This window comes from Sorex fumeus, unplaced genomic scaffold, assembly GCF_029834395.1.
Source record: "Sorex fumeus unplaced genomic scaffold, SorFum_2.1 ptg000042l, whole genome shotgun sequence".
Classification (NCBI taxonomy): domain Eukaryota; kingdom Metazoa; phylum Chordata; class Mammalia; order Eulipotyphla; family Soricidae; genus Sorex; species Sorex fumeus.
The window spans coordinates 41,213-51,396 of record NW_026606099.1 but is presented as its reverse complement, the minus strand read 5'-3'; the positions used below and the strand labels follow the sequence as shown (position 1 = coordinate 51,396).

The window sequence follows — 10,184 nt, the reverse complement described above, 5'->3', positions numbered from 1 at the left end:
TAACCCCCCCACCCCCCATCCCCCCCTGCCTCTGTGGCAGGGCAATCCCCTGTGTTCTCTCTCTCCTTTTGGGTGTTGTGGTCTGCAAAAGAGGCATTGAGTGGCAAACATGTTCAGTCCATAGTTCACTTTCGACATGCATCTCCCCTCCTGGGAGGATCCTCCAAACACCCTTTATTTGGTGTTCCAAATGGGACTATCTTAAACTGAGAAGCTTCTGTACCTCAAAAGAAATAAGTGACCAAAATACAAAGACAATCTACAGAATGGGAAAGGATATTCACCCAACACCCATCTGATAAGGGGTTAATATCAAGGATATACAAGGCATCTCTACAAGATGAAAACATTCAACCCCATCAGAAAATGGGGTGATGAAATGAACAGAAACTTTCTCAAAGAAGAAATCAGAATGGCCAAAAGGCACATGGAAAAATGCTCTTCATCACTAACCATTAGGGAAATGCAGATCAAAACAACAATGAGATATCATCTCACACCACAGAGACTGGTCCACATTCAAAAGAACCTAAGCAGCTGGTGTTAGTGTGGATATGGGGAAAAAGGGACTCTCCTTCACTACTGGTGGGAATGTTGACTGGTTCAGCCCTTTTGCAAAACAGTATGGACATTTCTTAAAAAATTAGAAATTGAGCTCACATTTGACCCAGCAATACCACTTCTGGTAATATATCCCAGAGATGCAAAAAAGCATAGTAGAAATGACATCTGCACTTGTATGTTCATTGCTGCACTGCTTATAATAGCCAAAATCTGGGGGGAAAACCGAGTGCCCAAGAACAAATGGCTGGTTAAAAAACTTTGGTACACAGTACAATACTATGCAGCTGTTAGAAAAGATGGAGTTACAAAATTTGCATATAAGTGGATCAACATGGAAAGCATTATGTTAAGTGAAATGAGTCAGAAAGAGAGGGACAGACATAGAAAGATTGCACTCATCTGTGGAATATAAAGTAACAGAATGGGAGACTAACACTCAAGAATAGTAGAGATAAGTACCAAGAGGTTTGCTCCATGGCTTGGAAGCTAGCTTCACATGGTTGGCGAAAAGGCAGCTCAGATAGAGAAGGGAACACCAAGTAAACGGTATTTGGAGGGCCCGCTTACAATGAGAGATGTGTGCCGAAAGTATAGACTGAACATGATGGCCATTCAATACTTGTATTGCAAACCACAAGACCCTAAAGGAGAGAGTAAAAGGGATTGCACCTGCCACAGAGCCGGGGTAGGGCAGGGGAAATGGGGGAGGGACGGTATGGGAACATTGGTGGTGGAGAACAGGCACTGGTAGAGGGACTGGTACTCGATCATTGTATGACTGAAACATAAGCACGAAAGTTTGTTAGTCTGTAACTACCTCACAGTAATTTAAAAATTAAAAAATCAAGTTGCGGCCCTCTTTTGTCTCACTGGCCAACATGCCGTCCAGACTGAGGAAGACCCGGAAACTCAGGGGCCATGTGAGCCATGGCCACGGCCGCATCGGCAAGCACTGGAAGCATCCTGGAGGTCGGTGTAACGCTGGTGGCATGCTTCACCACAGGATCAACTTTGACAAATACCATCCAGGTTACTTTGGGAAAGTGGGTATGAGGCATTATCACTTAAAGAGAAATCAAAGTTTCTTCCCAACTGTCAATCTTGGCAAACTGTGGACCTTGGTCAGTGAGCAGACACAGGTTAATGCTGCCAAAAACAAGACTGGAGCAGCTCCTATCATTGATGTGGTGCGATCGGGCTACTACAAAGTTCTTGGGAAGGGAAAGCTCCTAAAGTAGCCTGTCATCGTGAAAGCCAAATGCTTCAGCAGAAGAGCGGAAGAAAAGATTAAGAAAGTGGGAGGAGCCTGTGTCCTGGTAACTTGAAGTCACCTAAAAGAAGGATCATTAAACGCTACACTGCCATTCTTTAAAATATAAATAAATAAAGTCGCATGGGGCCAGAGAGACAGTATGACATGAAGGGTATTGCCCTATATGCAGCCCAACCTGGTTCAATCCCTGGCATCCCATAGATTCCCCAAACCCCACCAAGAGTGATCCCTGAGCACTGATCCAGGAGTAAGCCCTGAGCACAGCTGGGTATAGCCCCCAAAGTAAAAAGTAATAAATAAATAAAAACTAAAGTTGAGTCCAAAGAGCAAAGCAGATTTCTCTTTCCTTTTATGTTTACCAAATCATGCTGAAATGTTAGTGAGGATACATGAATATTTGTAAACAATTCAGATAGATACTTAATACAGTGTGGGTTGGTCTTTTGTTTTAGCAGCTTAATCTTGTCTTCAAATAAATTGTTACCTGTCTTCATTATATGAAAAGCAAAAAACAACAATAATAAATTTTAAAAATTTTTTTAAAAAGAAGGAAAAAGTTGACCTTGTCACAGCTTTACCTGCAATGAAGACAATAAAATGTTCAGTTCTATCTCCCAGTCCCCTTATTTCGTGGAATATTTGTAAGGTAGAAGGAAGGGGGCAGCATTTTATCTTCTGTGTTTCTTTTTATTTTTTCTTTTTTATTGAATCACCATGAGAAAAGTTACAAAGTTTTCAGGTTTAAGTCTCAGTCATACAATGATCAAACACCCATCCCTTCACCAGTGCATATTTTCCACCACCAAGAACCCCAATATACCCCCCATCCCACCCCTCCCGATGCCTGTGAGGCAGATGATTTCCACTTAACTCTCTCCTACTTTGATTATATTCATTATTTTGACAAAAGATGCACCATTATTATTTGGAATTTTCCCCAAAAAATCATACCTGCTGAAAAGGCATTGTGAAATAATTTGTTTTCTATTGCTGGTTATGAAGACCATATGATGTCTTTTTGGATTTCTGATATTTTACTAATTAAGTCTAGAGGAATTTCTGCCAAAAGCCGCATAGTTCTGAGATCAGTTTTTGTGTCTCTGGGTCTATGGCCGTGCCGGAGAGCCGCTTGTGGGGGGAAACTCGTGGTCTCGGCAGGGCAGGAAGGACGTGCTGGTTCTGGTCCCCATCCCATGAGACTGCAGTTGGCCCATCACTGCAGGCTCATACCTGGCCATCCAATAAGCTCTGAGGCAGCGGCCACCATGCCACCGGGGGAGGAAGGGGGAAAAAAGGTGGAAGAGACAGACACCCTTTCCCTCCAGGGGTCTTCTGTGTATCTTAAAGAACAAAAGGCAAATTTCAGAGCAAACGGAATGGGAGCCTTGAAGATAGTCCTCTGAACAAAGAGAATAATGACTCTTTGCTATGCATTTCTTCCTAAAATGTAACTTCTGAGAGAAATGGCCCAACTTCAGAACCAATCTCAGAGAGATGCCAGCAGCTGAGTTATCCCAGAAAGGCCTGGTTGCCTCCAGGCCTTTCTGGACCCTAGGCAGGATGGGGACAGACTGAGTTCCCAGCCTGCCAAAGACCCACCGCTCTACCCACCAACATCCAGCTCCTGCCTCTTCCAGGGAAACTGACCCAGCTTCAGGACAGATCTCATAAAGATGCCAGAGAGATACTGCAGTTGATCGTCCCAGCTCCAAATATACAGTCACATATGTGACTGTGCAGCATTTCCAAGTGTCACAGAGCTGACAGCCCAGGAGAAACAAGAAAATAAGAGGGGGAAATTGTGTCCACTAAATTCAATAAGTAAAAATAATTAGCATAGAAGGTCCAGCTCAGTAAAGCCTCATGCCACAATTTTAGCAACATCATTGCAAGATATATGTTCTAATAAGCAACATAAAGTAAATTAATTAACCCCTGGTAAGGGACAAGGCTTGCGTGGGGAGGGGGGGTAACTAGGGACATTGATGGAAATAAAAGCACACTGGTGGTGGGACTGGTGCTGGGACACTGAATACCTAAAACAACTATGTTGTGAACAACTTTGTGAATTGTGGTTTGTAAATAAAGATTTTTTAAAGCATTAAGTATTGACTCAATGCTGTCAGCCACAGCCGCTATGACAAAGAACAGAGAGTATACATCTTTAAAGATGGGGATGCCCCTGACACCCCGCAAAAAGCCCACTAAGCGATCTGCTCCCTTCTTTCTACATTTCAGCTTCATTAAAAATTCCAAGTTTTAAAAAAACCTAAGTTATAATACGTCTTAAATAGTGTTGACTCTTTTGAAGCAGGAACAAGATGGAGAGTATCTAAGAGATTCCATCTCTGTCCTTCCTGCACAATAGTTGATAGTCTGGGGATGCAGCTCTATAGCAGAGCTCTTGCCTTGCCTAAGTTCGGTACCCAGTACCAGGAAAAATGACAAAGCAATTATAAGCTTTAAAGCATGTCCTGTAGAAGAGAATGTAAGAGGATTTTTTTTTTTGCAGAATTTTTTGTTATGGCCAACCCTAGTTTGATTCCTCCACCCCTCTCGGAGAGCCCGGCAAGCTACCGAGACTATCTCGCCCACAGAGCAAAGCCTGAAAAGCTCCCCGTGACGTATTTGATATGCCAAACACAATAACAAGTCTTACAATGTTACTAGGCCCGCTCGAGCAAATTAATGAAAACTGGAGGACAGTGACAGTGACAGGTTTTTTTTTATGGTTTATTTTTGTTTTGGTTTTGGTCTAACCCAATTTATCAATTGATATCTCTTCAGGAGCCATGTCAGGTGTTCCTAGTTCTTTCTTTTGGGAAAATGGGTGCCACACGTAGCAATGTTCAGGGGTTACTCCTGGTTCTGTACCCAGGAATTATGCCTGACAGTGTCTGAGAGGCCATATCAGATGCCAGGGATTGAACCTGGGTCATCTGCATTCAAGGCAAGCATCTTACCCGCCGGACTATCAGTCTGGCCTCAGCTATGTTTATTTAGAACCCTGGTCTCATCTTTAATAGCATTTTCTCTGAAACCAAACTAACACTGCAGGTTTGAGAATGAATGCCACCACAACAGCTGGTCTCAAGTTTCAGGAACAACACTGATATTGTTCAACATGGAAGTCACGGTCCTCCCATTGTTTATCGATTTGCTTGAGCAGGCCCAGTAACGTCTCCATCGTGAGACTTGTTGTTACTGTGTTTGGCATATTGAATAGGTCACGGGTAGTTTGCCAGGCTTTGCCGTGTGGGCGAGATACTCTCCATAGCTTGCCGGGCTCTCCGAGAGGGGCGGAGGAATCAAACCCAGCTCGGCCAGACCAGCTGCATGTAAGGCAAATGCCCTACCATTGTGCTATCACTCCAGCCCTCTATCATATTTTGTTTTTAAACTGAGGAAAGAAAGTTAAATTTGTAGTTCTCCCTGAAACTCTGTCACTCACTGACAAACATTTCTCTATGGAACCCATCCTGGAATATCATCAATAAAGAAGACATAGTCTGAGCTTCAGAAAGCACTCGGTAACTAAGAGAGTTCCAGTCCAGGGGCTGGAGAGAAAGTACAGCAGGTAGGACGCTTGCCTTGCACATGGTTGGCTGGGATTCAATCCCCAATATCCCTACTGGTCCCCTGAGCCAGCCAGAAATTATCCCTGATTGCAGAGCCAGGAGTAAGCCTTGAGTACTGCCGGGTATAGCGTTATAGCCCCCCCCAAAAAAACGGGGAAAATCACGAGAATTTCTTTCCAGCATAAAGCTGACCTTCGATAAAGGCAATGGGAAAACAAAAGACTGAGTCTTCACTGGAGGGGACTGCAGAGGATCTGGGGAAAGGAATCTGAGGCATTGTGAGGCTAGAGAGTGGAGACTTTCGAGCAGTGTTTCCAAAAAGTGGGTGATACTATCTGGTAGAATAGGGGGTGCAGGGGAGAGGGTGCTGGAACAATGACAGAGAGGGGAGTAATAACTGTGGGTATAATTGGAATGAGCTTTGTTCTCTGAAAAACAAGTAGATTTTTAGAACATGCTTTTGAACATGATTTTTAGAACAAAAATATTTTCTGGAAAAGAGGCTGTACGGGGTTGGAGCAATAGTACAGCGGGTAGGGCATTTGCCTTGCATGTGGCCAACTTGGGTTCTATCCCTGGCATCACATATGGTCCCCCAAGCACCTCCAGGAGAGATTCCTGAGTGCAGAGCCAAGAGTAACCCCTGAACATCGCGTGGTATGACCCAAAAAATCAAAAAAGTAACTAAACAAATAAAAGGCCAGAGTCAATATTCTTTTGCGAGCTGGAGCAATAGCACAGCAGTTAGGATGTTTGTCTTGTAACGTGGCCGACCGGGGTTCGATTCTCAGCATCCCGTATGGTCCCCCGAGCACCGCCAGGAATAATTACTGAGTGCGTGAGCCAGGAGCAACCCCTGTGCATCACCGGGTATGACCCAGAAAGAAAAATAAGAGTCTATAGGACAAAAATTTAGGAACTTCTGCTCTCAAAGGAAGATTTAAGAGAGGGAGTCAGAGATTGGCGATTGGGAAAGGAAGTTATCCCCCAAGAAAAGGTCCCACATCCTAATAGCTCTCTAAGTGCCATTTGGGTACCCAAGCCTGTATTGGGTATTAGGTCCTAAAAAGGAAATCCCTACGCTTCATTCTAGAAGAGGAGAGGTTCCTGTGACTTTCCTCCTCACATCAGTCCCCAGATCATCCCACTCAGCCCTGGGCCCACATGGAGACACTAGACTCTTCATCTCACAGACCCTCACACCCCACTCCCTAAGTTATGATCTCTATTATTTGGCCAGGGTAAAGCTTTCACTTTCATTTCAGAACCAAATAATCCTGTAAGGACCAGAGACATAGTGAAGCAGGTAGAGTGCTCACTCTGCACGTAGTGGACTCAGGTTTGATCCCCAGCACTGTATATAATATAGTCTCTTGAGCCCTTCCTTGAGTGCAGAGTCAACCCTGCACACTTCCAGGTGTGGCACCCCTCAAAAAATCCTGTAAATAGATTTCTTTGCAGACAAATAAAACACTACCATCCTCAGTGTCCCCCACCAGAATCCCCACTGAAACCTCCACCTTACAGCCCAAAGCAGCCCAGGGAACTGAAACTGATGGGGCAGGCAGGTGGTCACTTTCTACCCTTCAATGCCTTCCACAACTGCAAAAATATTTGATTCCAGAAAGACCTTCTCCTCCCAGAGATGAATCCATCCTGTGAGGGAGAGACCAGCTGAGGACAAGCACACACTGAGCAGGAGAAAATGAGAGAGGAAGAGGGGCTGAGAAGCAGGTGTGCCACATCTATCAATTCTACAATGAGGCAGAGAGAGAGAGAGAGAGTATAAAAAGAGAGAGGGCACTAGAGGAGATAAATACAATGGATAAAGATAAAGATATCTCAACTGAGAGTGCTGACCTTACTCAGAACAGTGATGTCGGCCCATGAATGGACCCTCAGGCTACTCAACAAGCTGCTAAAGTCATCCCATAGACTCAGTAACAAATCTAGGAACCCAGAGGCTTTTGGCAGAAATCCCTCCAGATTTAATTATTAAATTTTCAGAATTCCAAAATCACATGGCCGCAGAAGCTGTGCAATATCATATGCTATTCATAATCAGCAATAGACAACAAATTGTCTACTGTTGACTTTTTGACAGATCTGAGTGTTGGGGTAAAATACCAAATAATAATGGTGGGTCTGGTGTCGAAATATTGAATGTAATCAAAGTAGAGAGAGAGAGAGTGAGTAATGTGGAAATCATCTGCCACACAGGTAGGGGGAGGGTGTGGGATGGGGTGTATTCTGGGGGTTTTGGTGGTGGGAAATGTGCACTGGTGAAGGGATGGATGCTTCATCATTGTATGACCCTGCTCGCACGGCAGAGTCTGGCAAACTTTCCTTGTCATACTCAATATGCCAAATACCAGTAACAATGATAGGTCTCATTCTCCTAGCCCTGAAAGAGCATTGAATATGGCTCTTTTAAAATCTCAGTGCTAGTGGAGTTCATGCCCAATTCAATCAGCTAATCAGTGGCTGAATAAATAGCAGTACTCCTACATAAAAAATTAAAAATAAATAAAATAAAATAAAATCTGAGGGCTAGGAAGAAGGAGACGTTACTGGTGCCTGCTTGAGGCAATCAACAAACGACAGGATGATCATGATCCTGATCGTGATGACCGAGATTTAAACCTGAAAGCTTTGTAACTGCTCTCACGGTAATTCAATAAATAAATTTATAAAAGAAAGAAAGAAAGAAAGAAAGAAAGAAAGAAAGAAAGAAAGGAAGGAAGGAAGGAAGGAAGGAAGAAAGAAAGAAAGAAAGAAAGAAAGAAAGAAAGAAAGAAAAAAGAAAGAAGAAAAGCAGAAACAAACAAAAAAAGAACAGTGATGTCAGTGAAATGCAGATATTCAGCAGTGGAACATTTTGGAAACACCAGCAAGAACACGACAAAGGCCCAGAACAGAAGCCCAGCTCCAGCACTGCTCCCAATCTGTGTGCAAGTCCCCATGCCAAAGTACCCCAAAAATCAGCATCAAGAAATGGGACTAGAGAAAGGGTACAGTGGGTAGGGAACTTGCCTTGCACTTGCTGACCAGATTCATTCCTTGGTATCCCATATTATCTCCCAAGACCACTAGGAGTAATCCTTGAGTGCAGAGCCAGGAGTTACCCTCAAGCACTGCCAGGCATGGGCCCCACTCCAAGCCCCCTCCCAACAAAAAAATGAAAGAAAGAAAAAAAAAGAGAGAACACAGCACAGATAAAAACTGTGGAGAGGCAATTAACCCCAGCTGAATAAATTCTCCCCAGCACCCCAGAACCTCAGAGCCCTGAGGGGGTGGGGGTGGGAGTATGCAAAGGGCAGAGGCTCAGGCTGGGGATCTGGTGACTCAAAAAAGCACACGAAACTCAAATCCTGAAAGGCCCGGGATTCTGCCAGGGAGTGTCACTCTCTCCACGAAGGAGTCACCTGACTGACCAAGAAGCCAGCTGTGGCAGCTCTACGGCATTGCTCCTTACTCACTGTCTTTGTCGTTCAGAGGAGGCAAGCAGCCTTTTAGAGGGAGGGTGAGTACACGAAGGCACAAGAAAGATATACACTCCGGAAGCGCTTCAGAGAGACAGTTCATTTATTGTAAGCAGGGTCAACCCTATATGCTATCAGGGACAAGAAACGAACATCTTAGGGGAACTTCCAGAATGTACTTGCACAAAGAAAGCACTTGCACAAAGTAAAGCAGGATGTTACGTTCCTCGGTTACTTTTTGGCTGGGGCTCTTTTCACTCAATCTTCTGGCATTTGTTTAACTGACATCACATTTACTGGAGGGGAGGAGGACCGCTGCCAGGAAGTCAAACGGGGAGCTTTGGGAGAGGAGTCGCCTACTGCTTGTCCCATTCGAGTCAAGTCTCGGGGGCTTGATCTTCACCCTAGCTGCTCCCAATTATGCCTTGAATGTGTCCCACCAGGGAGCACAGTCAAGGTCTCCCCTTCAGACACAGACCCAGCAGTTCATGGTAGTCTCCCGTGCACTCCTTCACCCATTGGGTGACCGCAGAGATGCTCTCTGACTTGGTGACATGCACGATCACTATATCCAGCCTGTCTGAAGTCTGAGCCCTCAGAGACTCGGCCCTCTTCTTGGTCAGACACGCAGCCAGCACCTCAAGCTCCGCTGGTCCAACTCCCTGACCAGTAGGCTCCCCAAGCCTGAATCACAGCCCGTGTGAAGATGTACTTGTCCCAAAGCTGGCTCACCACCTGGCTCTTTCGGTGCCAGCACACAAGGTGGTACAGAGCCACCAGGGCCACCAGGTGCAGCCACATGGCCTACAGAGACAGAATAGCTGCAAATTGAAGTATCTGACCCCTTTCATCAGTAAATCTGGGCAGACATCTTGCTTCAAGGTTCTTATGAATGGAGAGTTCAGTTCCCCTCCTCACCGCTGTCCTGGCAAAGGAAAACATCTCCTTCCCCATTCCATCTGCATAACTGCTGTGAGCAGTGGCATATGCTCTGGAAGGACCTAAGCCCCACACCATGCTCCTGGGCAGTGTTGCTCTAGGTTCAGTTCAGAACCATTTTATCTGCTCTGTCAGTGGGCTGCTGCTTTATCTCGCTACCTGCCAAAGAGTTTTAGCAGGAAGTGACATAGGATTCAAAGGACAATTACAGTCGGCTTCCTCTCTGAACTGGTTTTCTTTCTCATCTGGCTCAGCACTCTGATCCACTTGGAGAAATCTGTTGCTCTCAAAGAAGGTTCATGGTTCAAAGAAATGTCAGGTCTCTTTCTGAGAAAAAAATTTTTTCTG

General features: G+C 44.9%; 1 protein-coding gene across 1 annotated transcript; it reads left to right on the top strand.

The window, feature by feature from the left end:
• The first annotated feature begins 1,441 nt into the window (after positions 1-1,441).
• Positions 1,442-1,932, top strand: LOC130029246 (60S ribosomal protein L27a-like). Its single transcript, XM_056120167.1, has one exon. It carries the CDS (start codon positions 1,443-1,445, stop codon positions 1,800-1,802), a length of 360 nt encoding a protein of 119 aa, XP_055976142.1. The 5' UTR covers position 1,442; the 3' UTR covers positions 1,803-1,932.
• The last annotated feature ends 8,252 nt before the right edge of the window (positions 1,933-10,184 follow it).